General features: G+C 46.3%; 1 protein-coding gene across 1 annotated transcript in view; it reads left to right on the top strand.

The window, feature by feature from the left end:
- The first annotated feature begins 339 nt into the window (after positions 1 to 339).
- STAMBP (STAM binding protein) overlaps positions 340 to 21,683 on the top strand; it is a 24,014-nt gene continuing 2,670 nt past the window's right edge. Inside the window, exons 1-8 of the mRNA XM_018563264.1 lie at positions 340 to 405; positions 8,606 to 8,827; positions 10,688 to 10,763; positions 10,842 to 10,937; positions 11,021 to 11,357; positions 14,500 to 14,624; positions 16,269 to 16,406; positions 19,279 to 19,391. Of these exons, the coding sequence (XP_018418766.1) occupies positions 8,625 to 8,827; positions 10,688 to 10,763; positions 10,842 to 10,937; positions 11,021 to 11,357; positions 14,500 to 14,624; positions 16,269 to 16,406; positions 19,279 to 19,391 (1,088 nt within the window). The 5' untranslated portion in view covers positions 340 to 405; positions 8,606 to 8,624. The remainder of the gene's footprint in view (positions 406 to 8,605; positions 8,828 to 10,687; positions 10,764 to 10,841; positions 10,938 to 11,020; positions 11,358 to 14,499; positions 14,625 to 16,268; positions 16,407 to 19,278; positions 19,392 to 21,683) is intronic.

The following is a 21,683-nucleotide window of genomic DNA, read 5'->3' as shown; positions in this document are numbered from 1 at the left end:
AAATGCCTGAATCCAGAGTGTTGTACGACTGTTAGATTGTAAGCCCTCAGGGGCAGGGCCCTCCTTACCATCTTGTCTTGAATTGTATTGTGATTGTAATGTCTTTATACTAATTATAATAATTCCTGTCATTTCCCCAAACAGCTGAACGCCCAGTCCTGTCCAGCAGGGGGCAGTGTTTGTTTGCAGTGTCATGGCTGCACAGGAAGCGAGCCGCGCTCTCTGGTTTACCATGGAAACCAGATACTATCACGTCCCCCTCGAAGGCGGATGTATTACGTAACGGACTTGTGACGTCAGAGCCGCGTGACTCTCCGCCAGCACTGGTATGATCGGGGAGGCGGGGCGAGGGGGTATCACGTGACCCGGAAGAATAATGCAGTCAGCGGCGTTGTGGATGTAAGGGTGAGTATTAGTGGTGACCGGGTGTCAGCGGGGCGGAGAAGTGCACGGTGCCCGGGTGTAGGTGACCCTGTGCTGAGGAGACACTGAGGGAGGTTGTGGTTTACCTAGGAGAGGCTGTGAAGGTAACAAGGAGGTAGGTGGGGGCTACACTGGGTGCCATGGGCTCGCAGGGCATTGTGGGACTTGTAGTTGCCCCAGCAGCTGCAGAGCAGCAGTGAGGACAGGTTGATGGGCTCCCAATATGCTGTTTTGCAGGCAGAGCCTTCTAGCATCATATCCTATAATGATAGCAGAATGAAGGGCGGTGTGTACAGCAAGCTTGTGTAAAGTTTCCACAGGCAACAGGTTCACTTTGAAGTCAAGGACAGATATGAAGCTGAGCTCCGGGGCCTGACATTGTTTATTTATATGTATTCTTCAATAGCCGTGCAGGATATAAATCCACTTTGTGTGCATCAGATATTTCCTTGTAAATGGGGCAGTGACGTCATCATCCGCCCAGTTGTTATTGTTGAATGACAGAACAGCATCCCCAGGTCATTTGGGGGCACTGATCTGCCATTACAACTGGGCGGAGTCAGCCGTGAGATCATGGCTGGCTCCGCCCAGCTGTCATTTGCGTAGAGAGAGGTCCACTTCGGCCGACCATTCTTCACGCTTTTGGTGGGACTACGGCTCAGCTGAGCCGAAGCATATGCCTTCGGCTCGGCTGAGTCGCTTGGCTGCCTTCGGGCTGCTGTACTGGCTATAGTGAATAGCCCAGACAGGAGCCCTTCGGTTCCAGCGAGCTGAAGGATCAGCCGAAACTACAGCTGGATCCTTCTGCTCTTTAGTGAATAACCCTCTAAATCTCATAAGGTAATACTCTTTACAACCACAGGCATGACTTCCAGAGCCAGATGCATGATGGGATTTAAAGTCACATTAAAGCATACATTTATTTTCCCTCCCCCCCATGTTAATGTCAGCACTTACCTTAACCAGTTGACATCCGCGGTGTTAAACCCCCTTCCCATCCAGGCCATTTTTCAGTATTCAACGCTGCGGTACTTTGACTGACATTTATTCCGTCATGCAACGCTGTACTGAAAAGATTTTTATACCATTTTTTTGGGGACACAGAACTTTATTTTGATGGTATTTAATCATCACTGGGGGTTTTTTTTTTTCTATATAATGGAAAAAGTTCAAAAATGTTTTCCCTACTTTGTCATAAAAGATTTATTATTACCCAATTTTTTGGTAAAATATAAAAGACGGGGTCACGTCGGGTAAATAGACACCAAACATGCCAAGCTTTAAAATTGTGCGCACCCGCGAAAACGCAAAAAACGACCATACCTAAAATTGACCATGGGCGACGCTTTAAAAGCTTTTACCGCTCCTCTGTTTTGTGTTATCAGTGATTGATAGCCCTAACTTTATTGCTCTCACTTCGACGTTCGTGGCGATATGTAACGTGTGGCGTAATCGTTGTTTTCACACATAGGCGCACCTGACATGTATTTATTTTTATTTGTGCGTACACGTGGGGCCGGGGAACTTAAATTGCATTTTTTTCTTCAATATGTGACTTCCATTTTTTTTTTACACTTAACGTTATTGCTATCACATAGGGGGCTAACAATCCTCCTATGTAATAGCCAATATACACTGACAGGTCCTCTTTATGGAGACATCAGGGGTCTCTAAGACCCCTAATGTCACCTAGGGACCCCCAAAGTAGCTGATGAAGCCGAGATCTTCTTCCCCAGCGTCTTATCTGGCTATAGCAGTCAGAGAAATGACAGCTAAAGGCAGAAGTGATGTAATAGACATCGCTTCCGCCTTTATGGGCTGCACGCTGTTTGTTGTCATACAAGCGATCGGACGGCTGTATAGCTACACGAACGCTTGTATGTATCAGCCGGTACTGGCTGCTTACATGCACAGCGGGATTCTGCTTACACGTCCGTGCTAGGGGGCACGCATGAGCAGGAAAAGAAAAATGACGTACAGGCACGCCCACCCGCCGCAAAGAGGTTTGCCATCCGCCCGTGCAGTTACAATGGGCGGAGTGCAAGTGGTTATGGGGTATCTGTGGTCACAAACTAAAAATAAATCCGTATTTCTATATTGAATTTCTATAAGTTCTCTCCCGCTCCTAATAACCAGATCCATCTAGAAGTGTGTAAACTTACTTACTGAAGATGCCTATAGGATGAACTTCATCTATGCACTGACACCATTTCACTCAGCCCAGTGAATATGAACTTCCTGGTGTCACCACTCTCACAGAGCCTGCTGGCTGAACTACAACTCAACATCTGAACAATGTAACATGATCATTGCTTGCTGGGAGCAATGCATGATGGGATTTGTAGTCTTAAGAAATGGAGATTGCATCACATCAAGCAGCAGGGAAAGAGACACAAAGCACACTGGGAGTCCAGGAAGTTGATGGAAGTGATGGGCAGACAGAAGTCGGCACTCCATACTTAAAAGGGATTTTTTTCTAGTAAGCTTTGATTGTATTATCAGACACAACTCTACTATGTATTCCTATTACACTGCTGATGTCATAACAGGAGAGGAGATGCTGGGACCTTACAACTCCTTTAACCCCTTCATGACTGAGGCCCTTTTTTCATTTTTTGCTGGGGGGGGCGGCCCCTTCTTCGGGACGCAGAAGCGATCTGGCGACAGGTAAGTCGCCAGGATCGCTTCTGTTGTAAAGCCGACAGTCGGCTCTACAAGTTTAAACAGAGTCCCGGCGGATAAAGTCTGTTTAAACAGCCCCGATGCTGGCGACGTACACTGTACGTCGTCAGTCACGAAGGGGTTAAGCAATTGAGAACAGGTCCCATTTTCAAAGTTTGCAACTCCTTTAACCTCCCTGGCGGTCTGATTATTTCATTTTTTTTTTCCCCTTTTCTTGTTCTATTTTTTTAACTTTTAAAATTCCCGCCGGTTCCGCCCCCTTGCGACGCGGACGTTCGCAAGGGACGGATGCCGGCATCGGCCGGAGGACACAGCGCGGCTCGAGGCACAAGGTAAGTTACGCTACGCTGTAATTCCGAGTGTGGCTCTGGGTTGCTTATGGTACTGAAAATTAACCCCGAGTCACACTCGGGAATACCGCCAGGGAGGTTAAGGTTTGCCCACAGCTGGCGGGGGACGAACTTTGGCTACCCCTTTCTAGAGTATAGGCTGTACCCCTGGGGCAGAAGTGGTCAACTTTGTTGATATAGGGGACCTCAAGTGCAGACTCTGACTTCACCAAAGGGCCACATATAATATATGGAGGGAGTAATGCTATAGAAAGCCGGCTTGCTGTTAGACCGGCCCCTTCCAGTGTCTCTCCCCCTCATCTGCAGCGGTCTAAGGATCCTCGAGTCATTACAGCCAATACACATTGGGGGGAATTGATCAAAACTGGAGCAGACAAGATCGGGAGCAGCTGTGCACGGCAACCAATCAGCTTCTCTTTCATTTTCAAATCTTAACTGAAGAGAGAAGCTGATTGGTTGCCCTGGGCAACGGCTCCAGTTTTGTTTTTTGTTTGCTCCAGTTTTGATAAATTTTATAGGACCCTGCAAGGGAAAGGAGTCACCCTAAAACAGGACATCAGGTCCAATGCTCAGAAGACCAGCTGATTCTGCAGGAAACTAAAACATTCTGTCATCAAAGAGAAGCATCCATTGTAAGTGATTTCATCAGCAATTGAGAGGGCTTTTAAACGTTTTGACTTAAAGCTCCCGACACATGTTCCAGTCTGTAAAGCTCAGCACACATGTTCCAGTCTGTAAAGCTCCCCACACACGTTCCAGTCTGTAAAGCTCCCCACACGCGTTCCAGCCGGTAAAGCTCCCCACACACGTCCCAGCCTGTAAAGCGCCCCACACACGTTCCAGTCTGTAAAGCTCCCCACACGCGTTCCAGCCGGTAAAGCTCCCCACACACGTCCCAGCCTGTAAAGCGCCCCACACACGTTCCAGTCTGTAAAGCTCCCCACACGCGTTCCAGCCGGTAAAGCTCCCCACACACGTCCCAGCCTGTAAAGCGCCCCACACACGTTCCAGTCTGTAAAGCTCCCCACACGCGTTCCAGCCGGTAAAGCTCCCCACACACGTCCCAGCCTGTAAAGCGCCCCACACACGTTCCAGTCTGTAAAGCTCCCCACACGCGTTCCAGCCGGTAAAGCTCCCCACACACGTCCCAGCCTGTAAAGCGCCCCACACACGTTCCAGTCTGTAAAGCTCCCCACACGCGTTCCAGCCGGTAAAGCTCCCCACACACGTCCCAGCCTGTAAAGCGCCCCACACACGTTCCAGTCTGTAAAGCTCCCCACACGCGTTCCAGCCGGTAAAGCTCCCCACACACGTCCCAGCCTGTAAAGCGCCCCACACACGTTCCAGTCTGTAAAGCTCCCCACACGCGTTCCAGCCGGTAAAGCTCCCCACACACGTCCCAGCCTGTAAAGCGCCCCACACACGTTCCAGTCTGTAAAGCTCCCCACACGCGTTCCAGCCGGTAAAGCTCCCCACACACGTCCCAGCCTGTAAAGCGCCCCACACACGTTCCAGTCTGTAAAGCTCCCCACACGCGTTCCAGCCGGTAAAGCTCCCCACACACGTCCCAGCCTGTAAAGCGCCCCACACACGTTCCAGTCTGTAAAGCTCCCCACACGCGTTCCAGCCGGTAAAGCTCCCCACACACGTCCCAGCCTGTAAAGCGCCCCACACACGTTCCAGTCTGTAAAGCTCCCCACACGCGTTCCAGCCGGTAAAGCTCCCCACACACGTCCCAGCCTGTAAAGCGCCCCACACACGTTCCAGTCTGTAAAGCTCCCCACACGCGTTCCAGCCGGTAAAGCTCCCCACACACGTCCCAGCCTGTAAAGCGCCCCACACACGTTCCAGTCTGTAAAGCTCCCCACACGCGTTCCAGCCGGTAAAGCTCCCCACACACGTCCCAGCCTGTAAAGCGCCCCACACACGTTCCAGTCTGTAAAGCTCCCCACACGCGTTCCAGCCGGTAAAGCTCCCCACACACGTCCCAGCCTGTAAAGCGCCCCACACACGTTCCAGTCTGTAAAGCTCCCCACACGCGTTCCAGCCGGTAAAGCTCCCCACACACGTCCCAGCCTGTAAAGCGCCCCACACACGTTCCAGTCTGTAAAGCTCCCCACACGCGTTCCAGCCGGTAAAGCTCCCCACACACGTCCCAGCCTGTAAAGCGCCCCACACACGTTCCAGTCTGTAAAGCTCCCCACACGCGTTCCAGCCGGTAAAGCTCCCCACACACGTCCCAGCCTGTAAAGCGCCCCACACACGTTCCAGTCTGTAAAGCTCCCCACACACGTTCCAGTCTGTAAAGCTCCCCACACGCGTTCCAGCCTGATTGATGTGCCAATAAGTATGTCATGCAAGGGCCTACGCGATTGGATACAAATTGGATGGTTAGATTAGGTATGTCCCTTTTATTACATAGGTTTGGTGGATTTATGGTCACATTGTAACTTGTGTGGTGAGCCTTGATCTTCAGATTTCATTACAGTGATGCCTGGCGATTCTGCCATGGAGGTCCTTGTTTAGGAACTTCCTGTTATGGGGTGACAACTCTATGACTTCTGCGCTGTTACCCTGTCACATGTGGTGGTGGCGGCTCCAGGCAGCCATGCTGACGCACATTACACATTCATAAGTCACCTTTGTCACTAACAGAGAGCCAGTCCAGAGCAATGATATGCATGTAGACAGGAAGTGGCTGAAAGAGGCTTTGAGGAGATCAGCAGCACTGAAATGGGGGGAGGGGGGAGAAAGGTACAAACAGTAACTTATGAAAAATGAACATGGAATTAGTTTTGGTACACAATGTGATCCAGTTAGAGCCCTAGCAGTATTGGGTGACATACAAGACAGAGTTTACCTGATAGGAAAGCACTGTGAGATTTGGGGCGGTGAGTTCTGGCCAGGGGTGTGCTTGTTCATTTCAGCACTTCAGGCCATGTTCATAGTTGCGCCATCCGTGACCGCGCGGCAATAGTGCAAGAAACTGCGCGGATTGCCGTGCGGTCACTGAGTTGCACTTCACTGCTGATTGTGCTGGTGGACCCATTCTTTTCTAAAGGTTTCCCGCCGCAATTCTGCCCGTGTAATCAAACACGATCGCTGCTTAAAAAAACCGCTGCCTGTCGCAAAAAAAGGTACGTTACCTTTTTTCAGCGATTGCAGCGCAGATGTAACCCCATTGAAATCAATGGGGCAGCGCGGCAACCGCTGTGTGCAACCACACACGATGGTGCTGGCCCCGGAACATACATCCCGGGATCGCCCGGGTCTGCACCAGCCCTTAGAAATGTTAATGGTATTAGTCCTCACAAGATTGTCCTTCTGCGCTTTTCCTTGTCGGCTCATTATAATGTTCTGAAAGGCTTTCTGATAGGAGGGTGTGCCGGGGCTTACAGCCAATTGACTGACTGCCCTTGAATAGGCACATTGTTAATCATGTGAGATGCTGAGAGGCGATCACTTCCTGCAGCTATATTAGATGACACAATACAAGGAGTTCCCACACTTTCCTCAAGAGAGACGTGTCATTAGTTGCAAGCCGGGATGAGTGACGTGGTGTGCTATAGAAGGTGATCATGTGATATAGGATTTTACCTCTATTTTCTTTTTATAGCTGATCTTTCAGGGAGTCGTGTGTGTGTGTCATACACTACCCTTTGTCACAAGGCGTCCATAAACAAATTGAGTGACATATTGGGACTGCTGCTCTGCAGAAGTGAATGCAGCTCTGTTTTGTGCATGGCAAAATGCAAATGGGGCAAATAACACAACCCAAATCCTTCCTCAGGAAAACCACAACACATAGTATAGCAAAAATATTTGGGGGTGCTGATTTCAGATGATTGCAAAAAGCCACTGTGGCCTGGCGGTGGGGAAGCAAATAGAATTCTAGGGGTGCATCAATACAGGGATCACAAGCATGAGGAAATAGGCCCTGATTTTTCTATATAGGCCTTTTAGTTATCACTAGAGGATCTCTCCAGCAGGAGGAAGGAGGTCCTGATTCCTCTATATAGATCTTTAGTTATCACTAGAGGGATCCCCAGCAGCAGGACGGAGGTCCTGATTCCTCTATATAGATCTTTAGTTATCACTAGAGGGATCCCCAGCAGGGGGAAGGAGGTCCTGATTCCTCCGTATAGAGCTTCAGTTATCACTAGAGGGATCTCCAGCAGCAGGACGGAGGTCCTGATTCCTCTATATAGATCTTTAGTTATCACTAGAGGGATCCCCAGCAGGAGGAAGGAGGTCCTGATTCCTCTATATAGATCTTTAGTTATCACTAGAGGGATCCCCGGCAGCAGGAGGAAGGAGGTCCTAATTCCTCAAAATTGTTCTTTAGTTTTCACTAGAGGGATCCCCAGCAGGAGGAAGGAGGTCCTGATTCCTCTATATAGATCTTTAGTTATCACTAGAGGGATCTCCAGCAGGGGGAAGGAGGTCCTGATTCCTCTATATAGATATTTAGTTATCACTAGAGGGATCTCCATCAGGAGGAAGGAGGTCCTGATTCCTCTATATAGATCTTTAGTTATCACTAGAGGGATCCCCAGCAGGAGGAAGGAGACAGGTCTCAGGGATAAAACGTATCGGAGAGACTGCAGGAACTTGATATGTCCAGTGCCAAGGATAGAAGAGGGACACTATTAAGGGTGTGACTATGGTTCGGGGGGGGGGCAGTATTTTCAATATAAAGTCAAGAGCAAGAACACGGGGACATGACCTCAAACTAGCATGTGGAAAGTTTAAATGTAACCTTAAAAGTATTGTTTTACCAAAGGTGTAGCTAATGCTTGGAATAGACATCCAGAAGAGGTAGGAAGTCGATCAACGGTAATTTAAATGTAAACATGCTTGGGACAAAAAGAGAAGGATAGATGATTCATATAAGCTAAGAAGAGAAAAACAAAAGGGGCAGGCCCGATGGACCTCTTGGTCTTTTTTTTTGCCATCACTTGTCTTTGCTGTTGGCCTTGGTGTCCACTAAGTTCAAAAAGCGTGTAAAGATGAACACTTATTGGTCATTATTGCCCCTTTTTTCCTGCTTTTTTTCCCTCCACATATCCATGTATTATATTCTATTAGATTGCACTTATTGGCTGGACTCTGATTGTTGGTTGATCTCGTCTTTTTTTTCTGGTTCCCAGGCTCTTCCAGTGACCCATCATGCCGGAACACAGCGATGCCAGCCTGCCCCCAGAGGAGCGGCTACGGGCTTTGGTACAGAAGGGGACATCCGTGGAAGTGAATGATGACATACCACTGAAGCGCTACTACCGATCTGGGGTAGAATTGATCCGTATGGCCATTGTGTACACAGGGGAGGGCAATACAGAACACGCTTTTATCTTGTACAACAAATATATCACGTAAGTGTAGCGACCTCCTTTCAAACAAAAAGTCAGCTTGACTCGGAATAATCAGTTATCGTATAATCATTTTTTATACAGTGATATCTTTACTCAAATGTGGAACATAGTGGTGTCACATGAAGTGTGATTCATCATTTTCAGCAAGGGAGAATGTATAGGGATGTCCCGGTGCCACTTTTTTTAAGACCAAGTACTTTCCCTCGAGTACTCGCCGATACCAATTACCGATACTTTTTCTTAAAGGGACATGTGACATTTTTTCTAAACTATTACAGACTGAAGATTTTAGGGCAGTTTCTCACCGGGCTAAATACGGATGTCCCCAGAGCAGAATACATGTCACCAGGCTGCATGTGGATCTCTGCAGGGCTCTGCGAGCAGTTCCTATGCTGTGGAGAGTGTCGGAGTCCGGGGCTGTTTTGTGCGGTGTGGGGCTGTCCATGGTTGCGCCGGGACGGAGGAGGCTGCCGAGGTCCCCACAAGCGCGGAAACTCGGACAGCCGCTGCGGTTTAAAAATTTAAAGGGCCAGTATCGGCCTTAAGAATCGGGGCATTTTCACGAGTATAAGCGCTCCTGAAAATGCCTGGTATCGGCCCCGATACCGATACTAGTATCGTGACATCCCTAGGAATGTATCTAGAACATAAGAATTGCCTCTCATGTGAATTATCTTTGTTTTAGGTTTAAAGCTCATCTCCGGGCAAACAATAAAGTACCCCTACAGTGGGGCTACCCCCGCACTGCAAGGGTTAAAGTGACACCAAACTCAGGAGTTAAATCTTTAAAATGCATTTAAGTACCTTAACCATTAACAACAGTGGGGGGGAATTTATCAAAACTGGAGCAGACAAAACTGGAGCAGATTTGCATGACAACTAATCAGCTTCTCTCCTTCATTTTCAAATCTTACCTGAGCAAACTGAAGAGAGATGCTGATTGGTTGCCGTGGGCAACTGCTCCAGAATCTGATACATTTCCCCAATGTATCTTATTTGTGTATCACTCGGCTGTAGATCTCCAAATCATCTCTGAATTGGTGCTGACACTGTCCTTCCTTCTGGAGGGGGGCTACTTTTGTTCCCCATTCCCCCATAGTGTGTGGTGTAAAGTAGTCACCATTTCAAGCTCACTCCTGCGATGGATTACAATCTAATGTTCAGTTTACTAATTTGTGCTGACATTGTAGTCCATCCCGGGAGTGAGCTTGGAGCGGTGACTACTTTACACCACATACAGGGACCATGGGGAAGAAAAGTAGCCCCCCTCCAGAAGGAAGGACAGTGTCAGCACCAATTCAGAGATGATTTGGAGATCTACAGCCGAGTGATACACAAATAAGATACATGTTTGGTAATTGTTAAGGTGCTTGGATGTATTTTTAAGATTTAACTCCTGAGTTTAGTGTCACTTTAATGCTCATTTTAGTTTCTTGTCATGTTTTTCTGCTCTCTCTGTCATTGCTGGGGAGATTCATCCCTCTGTTTGTCCTGGTGATCATTGCCCAAAGTCAGGGAAAATCCAAAATTAGCTGTCAACAGAGCAAGATGTGAAGGTAATTCCACCATTCAGGACACCCGATTCTATTACAACTCCCAGAGATGGGAATTTCATTTACTTTGGAGAGATTTTTTTCCCCCCATTTCTTGATGCATCTTCAGAACAGGAAGTGAAGTGAAGTGAAATCTGTCCAACAGGACAGGTAGCAAAAAATGACCTGATAAGAATTTTATTCCTATCCTATGTTAAGTTTTGGCTTTACACAACACTTTAAGCAGAATAGTCAACACAGTGTACAATGTCGGGAAAATGCACAGTAAATAAAACCAGAACTGTTGTTATTTTTTCTTTTGCTTTAGGTTGTTTATAGAAAGGCTTCCTAAGCATCGAGATTACAGAACGACCAATGCTGTAGAGAAGAAGGAAACATTAAAGGTGAGTGGCCCTGGCTGGAGGCATTGCTCACTGGCTGCATTTGGTAGAGTGAACCGATTTGTAACCTTCCTCTTGTAGAAACTAAAAGAAGTGGCTTTCCCAAAGGCAGAAGAGCTCAAGAAAGAGCTGCACAAGCGATACGGTAAAGAATATGCCGAGTTCTTGGAGAGAAAGGTGAGTTTACAGAATACATTATTTTGGCTGGTCTGCCCAGTAAAGTGAGTGGCCGCTGACGATTTTTGGTGGTGTCCATCTAGAGATGTGAGGAAGAGGAGAGCACACGCCGGCTGGCCCTGCAGCAGCAGCTAGAAGCCGAGAAGCAAAGGGTGGCGCTCATGAAACGGCAGCAAGAACAGCAGGAGCAGTTCCATGCCTTTGAGGAGATGATCCGAAGGAAAGAATTGGAGAGTGAGAGGCTACGCATCCTAAATCAGTTCTCAACGGACACCCCTGGCTCAAAAGTGTCTGAAGGACCCCTCATCCCGGGCGTTACCGAGCCCCCTACCACTCCACAGCTCCCCACAAATGACACTGTCCTACCAAGGCCACCTGTTGTTGACAGGACTCTAAAGCCGGCAAGTCATCATGAAGGCTGTAAGTAAGACACTGCATCTTACACCACAGTGGTGCTCATGTATAAAAGTTAGAGGAAAGGGCTAATGTGGTATGCAATTGGTACCTGCAAGCAACACCTCCACTTTCTTCATAATATCATGGGGACAATTGATTAAAGCATTTGCTGCTTTTTTCTGGCATTGTGCCTAGGGTTGCCACCTGTCCCGGATTCACCTGGACAGTCAGGGGTTTAAGGCCGGTTTGTGCTGTGTCTGAGTTTCAGCTGGCCTGAAACCCGGAAACAGCACATACAGGAGTCAAAACCCGGACAGTCCAGGTGAATCCGGGACAGGTGGCAACCCTATGTGTGCCTGTATTAGAAAAACCTGCGCCAAATTCACCAAAGCTGCGCAACAGTTTTCTTGGTGGTTCTGACGCATGCGACAAATGAGATTAGTTCTTATGTGCGACACTTTTACATTCTGGCACTATGGCTGCAACATATTCATTAAGAAATATCGCCATATCGGTGAAAAGAAAAGTGGAGGTAGATAAGACCTCTTCCATGTTGAAGTTAAGTGTGTTGCATGTGTAAGTATTGCGTTGCAAAACAAAATTTGCATGCGTCGCAGAGGCAACTCTGCAACAGATTCATATACACCTTACTGACATTTGCATCAGTCTAAAGCAGAAATAGCCAGCACTCAAACACTGTGAGGGGGATTTATCAAAACTGGGGCAGACAAACTAACTGGTAGCCATAGGCAACTGCTCCAGATTCTATCTTTCATTTTCAAAGCTAAACTGAAGAGAGAAGATGATGGTTACTATGGTCAACTGTTCCAGATTCTGTCTGGCCCAGTTTTGATTCCCCCATATGTATTAAAAGCAGAGGTGTTAGCAGCATATATTTGCAGTAAATCTATGTGGAAGCCACACTGTCGCTTCAAGGCCCTTCTGTATAGCGTGCTCCCTAATCCGGCAAATTTTCAACCTGGGACATGCACAGCAATAAATAGATTAAGGAGAACTATGGGGTAAGTGTTTTTCCCCATAGTTCTCCTAAGGGTCACGGGAGGACACAAACTAGCGGCCTCCCGTGACCCAAAGCTCATTATACCGCGAGCTACAGCTCGCGGTATACTGAGAGCGCCGCAGCTAGGGCGGATCCCAACATTACTGTCGAGATCCACCCAGCTGCGTGATTGACAGCTGGTTCTGCCTATCTAGAGCCAGCTGTACCCTCCCCCTTCCGCTCCACCAGTCAGCGCTGGAGGATCGGACAGGGGAGGGGGGGAATCCCTGCAGGGAGCCGTGAGTGACAGACACTGCTCTCTGCAGGGAGATGATCGAGAAGTGAGCGAGCGACGGTATGTGTTCGCTCACTTCCCGATCTATTGAGCCGACGCGTGACAGTTTAATTGTCACACGTCAGCTCGAACTATGAGGTTGAGGGATTTTCACTCCCCTCATAGTTCTCCTTTTTAAAGGTAGGTGGATGTTTCCAGCACACTCACCAGCCAGTCATCTTAGGAATTCAGCACTGTGTCCCAGGAAAGGGCAGCATGAATATTATGGTGGTGCTGGTGACAGCCAAAATAACTAACATTCAGAATCCTGTCCCGCATAATCACCCAAAGTCGGTGCAGTAGGATGTGCTGCCAGCAGAAATAGCCAGCAATAGCAATGTGGCTTCCACATAGATTTGCCATTTGTTCCACAGACCGGAGACAGAACTTTGAACTGTCACAGTGGCGTCACAAGGAGGGTGCGTGTGGTGCGGCCCGCACCCGGGTGACACCATTGGAGGGGTGACACCAAAATGACTCAGTCACTTTGGTGTCACCCCCCTCTGAAAAGTCGGACGCTCAGTCATGGACCGAACGCCCGACCAGTATCAGGAGAGAGGAGGGGACACGGCGGCATACCTTATCCTGCCGGGTGACTTTCCCCTCCTCTCTCTGCCGGTGTCCATCACCAAGATGGCCGCCGGCAGGTATCGGAATACTGCCGCGCGTGCGCAATGGAATCATCGCGCACGTGCGTGGTGACGTCATGAGCAGTGACGTCTCGCCGTGTGACACTCGGTTATCGCTCCGGGTGTCACCCAGCCTCGGGACGCCCCTGAACTGTCAGACAGAATTTTAGGGACTGGGTCTTCGCTATAAACACAGGAGATATTGCAGAGTAGAAATGTTCCTTACCTACTAGACACATTTCCACCATGCTCCACTGTTTTTCTTCTGCTTATGAACATGTTTTATGTATAATAGTGTTACTTTTCTTCTTTTGATATATAATACCTTTTATTTTAGTACTGCAAGTATCACCATAAAGCCTTCTTGGAGGATAAGTGCGATTTAATGCGACGTGCACCTTTTCCTATTTCTCTCGTTGCCTTGACTTAAACTAACCCACCCTCCCCCCTACACCAGCGGGGGGGAGAAGATTCTGGCCTTTCAGTCGTGGTAAAACTACAAATTCTGTCATGGCTGTGTGAATCTTGCAATGCCTCATAGGTTTTGTAGTTCCACAAGAGCTGGAGGGCCGGAGTTGGTGGACTCAGTACAATTGTCATGGCCTATGGTGTTTGTTTACATCCAGCATAAAAAGTTTCCCAGCACACTCACCAGCCAGCATGCAAAAAAACTTGTCTCACCGCTAAGGTTAAAAACAGAGGTTTAGATACACGTCTTCTGCAGAATATGTGAAAGCCGTACTGCCTCGTCAATGCTCCTCTGTGTAGTGCCGTCCTAACTCTAACCTATGAGAGTCTCCATCTTGGAGCACATAGAGCAAAAGACAAAATTGGGTGCAGGTTCGCCAGGAGGCGGCCAAACGTCCTAAAAGGAACAGGGACACACAAGGGACCCCGCACATCACAACAGCAGCTGAGACCCCCAGTGTGTCACTGCACCAAATCAGACAAGCAAAACAAATGGCAAACGCACTCATCAACTCATAACCAGCAATCACTAGATTAACAGTGAATACTGAAATAAAAGCTTCTTTTATATTTCACCTTTTAAATGGGTTATTCATTTTCATGTCATTGTGGGCGGGTGTTCTGCATTATTTGTGTTTTACCTCTGCCTAAAGTTCACATTTAAGAAAAGCAGAAATGTAAAATAATTTTTTGTGCACTAAATGTTCAAATGGTTCTTATTTTTTTTCTTTGCAGCAGCTGGCAATGATGGACTGCGCCATCTCAGGATTCCTCGGGAAGCGTGTGTGAAGTTTCTAAAGCTGGCAGAGGTGAACACACAAAAAGCAGTGGAGACCTGTGGCATCCTGTGTGGGAAGCTGGTAAGAATGTGATGGCCCTGTCTGTCCTTAACTGCTTGAAGACCAAGTGTTTCACCCCCTTCCTGGCCAGGCCATTTTTCAGTATTCAGCGCTGCGGTACTTTGACTGACGTTTATTCCGTCATGCAACGCTGTACTGAAATGAATTTTATACCATTTTTTGGGGACAGATAGAGCTTTCTTTTGGTGGTATTTAATCACCACTGGGGGTTTTATTTTTTACTATAATTAGGAAAAATTACTGATGATTTTGAAAAAAAGTTTTTTTTTACATTATGTTAGGAAACATTTATTATTACCCAGTTTTTTGGTAAAATATAAAAGTCGGGGTCACGTCGGGTAAAAAGACACCAAACACGTCAAGCTTTAAAATTGCGCGCACCCGCGACATCGCTTAAAAAAATTCCATACCCAAAATTGGCCATAGGCGACACTTTAAAAGCTTTTACCGCTCATCAGTTTAGTGTATCAGTGATTGATGGCACTAGACTTATTGCTCTCACTGCGACGTTCGCGGCGATATGTAACATGTGCGGCGTAATGGGCGCAATCGTCTTTTTTTGCACGTATGCGCCCCCGACGCATGTTTGCATGCGTGTATGTATGGGTGGGGACTTTAAAATTATTTATTTTATTCTTTTTTATGTGTCAATTAAAAAATTTTGGGAGGGACTTTAATTTTTTTTTCCTATTTTTTTTTTTTTCCACTAAACTTTATTGCTATCAGATAGGGGGCTAATAAAACCCTCCCATGTGATAGCAAAATATGTGACAGGTCCTCTTTATTGGGGGGGCACCGATCGTTACCCCATACAAGCGATCCGCCGGCTCTACAGCCAGCGGATTGCTTGTATGTTATCAGGCATCGCTGCCTGTTTTTAAATATCGGCCATTTCCCGCTCGCGCGCGCCCAGCTGCCCGCGCGAGGGGGTGTGTCTGAGCGGACGTCTAAAGACGCCCACTCAGATCTAGAGAGCTCCCGGCCAGCAGTTTTTTTTTTACTACGGCCGGCCTGGAGGTAGTTAAAGAGACACTAAACTCCAGGAATTAAACCTTAAAAATACATTCAAGTACTTTATCTATTAACAGAAATGTATCTCATTTGTGTATCACTCGGCTGGAGATCCTCAAATCATCTCTGAATTGGTGCTGACACTGTGCTTCCTTCTGGATGGTGACTACTTTTGTTCCCCATGGTTGTAAAGTAGTCACCACTCCAAGCTCACTCCTGTGATGGACTACAATCTCATGTTTAGTTTATTCATTTGTATTGGGATTGTAGTGCATCACAGGAGTGAGCTTGGAGCGGTGACTACTTTACAACACACACAGTGACATGGGGAACAAAAGTAGCCCCCCTCCAGAAGGAAGGACAGTGTCAGCACCAATTTCGGAGATGGTTTGAGAATCTACAGCCGAGTGATACATAAATAAGATACATTTCTGTCATTAGGTAGGAGGTAAGTCCGCATATGTAGAGGGGGGAGAGGGTTAGGTTAGACGAAGGGGAAAAAGAATAAGTGCAGATTGCTGCAACATTCAATTATACTTTAATATGTTTGAATTACACAAAAATACTAAATTCTCCTTTCCATGCTTTATATAAATCGCATTTTCCTAACCTGATCTATTCTTCTCTTCCTAGTTGCAGAATGAATTTACCATCACTCACGTCATTGTGCCTAAGCAGTGTGGTGGTCCCGATTATTGTAACACTGAAAATGAGGAAGACCTGTTCTTGATTCAGGACCAGCACGGGCTTATAACACTGGGATGGATACATGTACGTACAAGTTTCAACTCTAATGTTTTGTGGTTTCTAGTTCATGGTCTGATTGTTTTTTGCCGTGCAGACCGCTTACTAATTGTTTCCAGCCCATCTCCGACAGAAATGGAGGGAATTTACAATGTCAAAAATGTGAGGATAATAAAACTGCACTTCGTGGCTCTTCCTTTTTTTTTAAATTGAAAGGGTTTCTAAACCCTCTGGTTTTTTTTGCATATATCTACAGCTAGCGAGCAGTAGATATATGCAAAAAGTTTTTTTTTTAAAAACCGCTTTAACAGCGGTTTAAACTTACCCCGTCTTCGCCGCGCGCTCCCATCCGAAACTGCTCGGGTGGCCGCAGAGCATCTTGGGGCGGGCTCATGCGCAGTTTGGATTTTCGGCCGGGAGACGAGGAAAGACGCAAGGTAAGTCTATGGACGCGTGCACCCGCATGCAGACACCGGGGGATCGGAAGTACCAGCAAGGACAGAGGAGTCAGCGCTGGATCGGACACCTGCCGCAGCGCTGGAGAGAAGGCTGAAAAGGACAGGAAAGAAGAGGAAGATCGGATTGAGAGACATCAGTTGAGGTAAGTGCTGACATTACCATTGGGGGGAGGAAAACAAAAACTTGACTTTAATGTCACTTTAATTCACAAACCTTTAACGCAGAGGTAGGGCTCATTCACACCATCTGCATTCGGGCTGCACTTGCTGGTTTTTCTAGTACAGCCCGATTGCAAGACAATTTGCTTTGTCATGAGGGGTGAACGTTCACACTACTGCACTCTGGTGGTGTGCGATTTAAAAAAAAAAAAAAAGCTACAGCATGCAGTGCACCGCAGTGAGATGCAGTACAGCCATATTGCACCGCGGTAAGACCATAGAACATAATGAAATGTCACTTGAGACATTTCAATAAAGTTCTAACAAAAAAAGAAGAAAGTGTAATGTGGCATTGAGCGCATCAGCACTGTCCAGGCACACACACACTAGCAGCCGGTGCAGTTGAGCATTGCTGTTGGTGTGAACCGTGTTGTTTTCTTTTTTTTTTTATATCTCATTGGACTTCGTTGAAAAAAAACAAACACATTTTTGAAAATCAAGAACCTTATCCTGATGTCTTAGCTTTGTAAATTGTGCTTCATAAGTTTTAGAGAGTGGTTGCTTATCCTTGTTGTTGTTGTTCTTCAGGATTCATATAGATCCAACAGTTTGCTTTAGAAAATAAAGGGACACAATAGAGTTCTAATACAGGAGGGTTAGGAGGACCCTGATCGTGAGAGCTTACAATCTTAAGGGAGGGGCAAGTCATAAAAAAGATAGCTGCATGGGGTTGAGTTCATTGGGATGGTAATAGTTCAGTTTGGTACAGGTAGGTTAGGCTTCCCTGAAGAGATGAGTTTACAGGGACCACCAAAAGACAGACAGAGTAGGAGATACCTGGGCAGGTTAGCATAGGGAGTTTGAGGAAGGGAGAAGCTCTGGAGAAGTCTTGGAGGTGAGAATAAGAGGAGGTCCTGAGGAATCTATACATCAAAGTCTTGGGAGGAGTGAAGAGTTTATGTGATATTTTGAGGTTGGTGATGTGGCTCAGGGCAGAAGTGTGAATGCCTTTGTTTGGTGGGATTGACAGAGGGGGGTGATGGACACTGAACAGTTGGTAAGGTGGATGAGTCTGGCAGCACCCAGTTAGGATACACTGAAGGGAGTTGTGTTAAGCTGCCCATACACCTATAGATTATCTGCAGATTTTCTATATTCAAAAAAAGTGCAACAGATTCCTCCATCTACCCTAAACTGTGTGTATGGAGGAATCTCCCGCTGGGCCAAGCTTCAGTATCTTGCTAGTCGGCCCCGCTGGCTCTCAGAATACCTGAACAATCTGATTGGATGCCGGCATGGTTCAGGTATTTTGAGAGCCAACGGTTGCGCAACAGACGCGCATATGCAATACGCCTAGGTGTGAACAAGACCTTAGTCTGAGATGACAAGTGTTGTTTTAAACATCTGCATGGCACATATATAGGAGTAGAACAAGTCCCAAGCTTGGTAAATGTAAGTTTCTTTTTTTTAATTTTAATAATTAACAATCGGGAACATGTATCCAGCACAACGATTAAAAAAAGTACAGAAAACAATACAGTTCATGATAAAACACTAACAACTTTTATGTTGTCAGATCCCCCCAGGCTCTCCTATTCTCAGCTATTTTATTTTCTCATTCATATGAATACCATTAATCTTACTTTAGAGCACGTGAACCCTTATGTACCTTTGTAAAGCACCCCATCGTGCTTTGTAAATGTGTGGTGCTCCTTTTTTTTTAACTTGGAAGTAGTGGTATGGTGGTTGTAAGCCCATACTGCAGCTTTTCTCAATGGTGCCTTAAGGTTAGCCATACACCTGAAGATTGCACTTGTTCAGCCCTCTAAACAGCGTGGATTGAGGAATCTGTACCTTTTTTAGTTATTTTTTAGGCACCTTTTTTTAGGCATGCAGAGCTGCATGCCGATGTGATTTTACTGAAAGGGGGTAAAGGTCTGCTTTAGTCACAATACATGGAAAAAAAACCATGTACAAAATAACTCTAGATTTCCTTTACATACTTTATTATTCTGCACAGATTCCTGGATTGCATTTCATTTAACTGTTCATTGTATGACTAGGTGCGGTCTGCGTGTGGTGGGTTTCCTTGCTAAGAATGTATTTCTAGCTTCACCTATATTCATAAAATAAACTGGCTGTATCACCATGTCAGGACCCTGTTATTCATAATGTTATCGGAGAGGTCCGGGGACTTGCACAAGAACCATACCAGCAAAATCTGCCTGAATAGTTAATTTGACCATTCAAATTTTTTTTTTTTTTTTTTTTTTTTCCCACAGACCCATCCGACTCAGACTGCCTTCCTCTCCAGCGTGGACCTGCACACTCACTGCTCCTATCAGATGATGCTGCCAGAGTCCATTGCCATTGTCTGCTCCCCAAAATTCCAGGAGTAGGTACCACTTTCTTTTATTACCCTGCAGCAAGGAAATTGTTCAATGTAATCAGCATAGCAGTGTCTTAGATGGAGGCTGGTAATTAAACAGAATAGGATGTGAGAAGAAAGTCTAGTGAGAAGAAAGTCTCAAGAGTGTTGTGACCATAAACGTATCTTGTGCCTTTGGTTGCAGGTTTATAAGTTGTTCACCAGACAGGAAAGAAGGAGAGGAGATATCCTTTTCCCAGTACTAACAAATTCATTTTAAACAGATGAGCACCAAGTGTTTCATTGCTCCTGGAACTTGTGTTAGAGGTGGCCTTGGTTGGCGTGTGCTGTAGCTCTCTCACTATTATGGGAGGCCTTCAGCAAGCTAAAATGTAGAAATGTCACCAGCACACCAATCCTTTTAAGATAGCAAAAGCTTCATTTATTGAAGTTTTTTGTCATATGACCAAACAAGCGCTTTCGGGACCACGCAGGGTCCCTTCATCAGGCTTTAGCATTGACTGATGAAGGGACCCTGCGCGGTCCCGAAAGCGCTTGTTTGGTCATATGACAAAAAACTTCAATAAATGAAGCTTTTGCTATCTTAAAAGGATTAGTGTGCTGGTGACATTTCTACATTTTTGCTGACATTCGCAGCGCCATCCGCGGTCACTGCGAGCACCCCCCACTACAAGGGACATATCGGTAAGGAGTGCGACAAGGATAGTACTTATTGCCTTCAGCAAGCTGAGACAATGGAGGCTATGTTCATTTCAGAAGTAAACATTTCTTAACCTTTCAGTGCAGTACATAGTCTGAGTGTCAGGGGGCCCTTGCCCTTCATAAATACCATAGACCAAGCAATTTTTTTATGTGTTCAGCACAGTACTGTAAGCCTCCAGGAACTAAGAACAATGATAGCCAAACACAAAGTCAGACTTAAAGAAAAGGTCTCACCTTGTATTATTTTTCCATGGCCCAGACACCGAACTCCCACAGTGTATGTTGCTTTGTATCCCATGCAAATGGGTGGAGTAGAAACTGAGATACAGACTTTGACACTTCTCTTCATTCCCAACCACGATCTACAAGGGAGACGGCCTCTTGATTGCCCGCTCTTATGGCGCTGTCACTGCACTTTCCCAACACTAAACAAGGCTCCCTTCCAGTTCTAGTACTTGTGTTAATTCCCGTGAGAATGTGCCTCCTTCCTCTGCATTTCTGTGACCTCACCTATGTCTGGAAAGTGCAGGGACAGGGAGATGTTAGCTGTCAATCAAGATTCCATCTTTGCAAAGCGTGTTTGGGAATGAAGAGGAGTTATCTGTCCATGTCTGGATCTCCGTTTCTACTGCACACAGACGCGTGGGACATAAAGCAACATACCCTGGGGCAGTGAGATGACTGAGCTGTAAAAACATAATACAGGGTGAAGCGACTTTGTTCTTTGTTCCTAGAGGCTTACAGTACTGTTAGGGCACCATTAAATGCAGGGTGGGGGAGGGGTGGAATTTTTTAAATTGGACCCTTCTTTTTTTAAGCGTTTTAGATCATCGGGGAAAAGGTAAGGACCCCTGTAATTTGTGTGCATCTGCTGCTCCCATTGGAGAAATAAAGTGAGAGGAAGTCTTACTACACAGGACACCAATGCCAAAAATACTAAACTATAAAACAAAGTTGTAACTATAGTTAATCCAGGACTAGGGATCCTTGGCACACCAGCTATTATGGAGCTACAATTCCCCTGAGGCATTGCATGACTCCAAGAGGCCGAAGCAGGATAGAATTTGTAGTTTCACCAGAGCTGGAGCATCAAGATTACCTACCTCTGAGTTAGACTAAAATACATTGTGCAAAGCTGAATTTACAGTTTTATCTTGTGAATGGTAAAATACCAAAATAAATTACTGGAATCCAAGCAGAAACAGAGAATAGTTTGTGTAATTAGCTTTATTATACATCATATGCTGAATCTTACTGAAGTGTACTTAAAGAAGAACTCCAGGCAAAAGTATTCTTGTCTAGCACCTAGACAAAAATGAGCACTTAACCTTTGCACTGTGTGGGTAGCCCCATTGCAAGAGTTCAGAACAATTCTGCCCGGAGTTCTGCTTTAAGAGTCAGAATGAACAGGCAGCAAGTAAGCCTTTTCTCGAGTATTTTCCTGCAGCCTTCCCCTTTCCTTTCATGGAGTTAGTAGAGGATCTGTACAATCCAAGAGTATCACTGTGGGCAACATAACAACAACAACATGCAAGTACAGAGACCAGGAGGAGTGAAAAGCTGTGATTTACTTATTCATGGCTGTGATGTCAAAGC

Source organism: Nanorana parkeri, unplaced genomic scaffold (assembly GCF_000935625.1).
Source record: "Nanorana parkeri isolate BGI_ZX_2015 unplaced genomic scaffold, ASM93562v1 scaffold646, whole genome shotgun sequence".
In the NCBI taxonomy this organism is placed as follows: domain Eukaryota; kingdom Metazoa; phylum Chordata; class Amphibia; order Anura; family Dicroglossidae; genus Nanorana; species Nanorana parkeri.
This window is presented reverse-complemented; position numbering and strand designations above follow the sequence as displayed.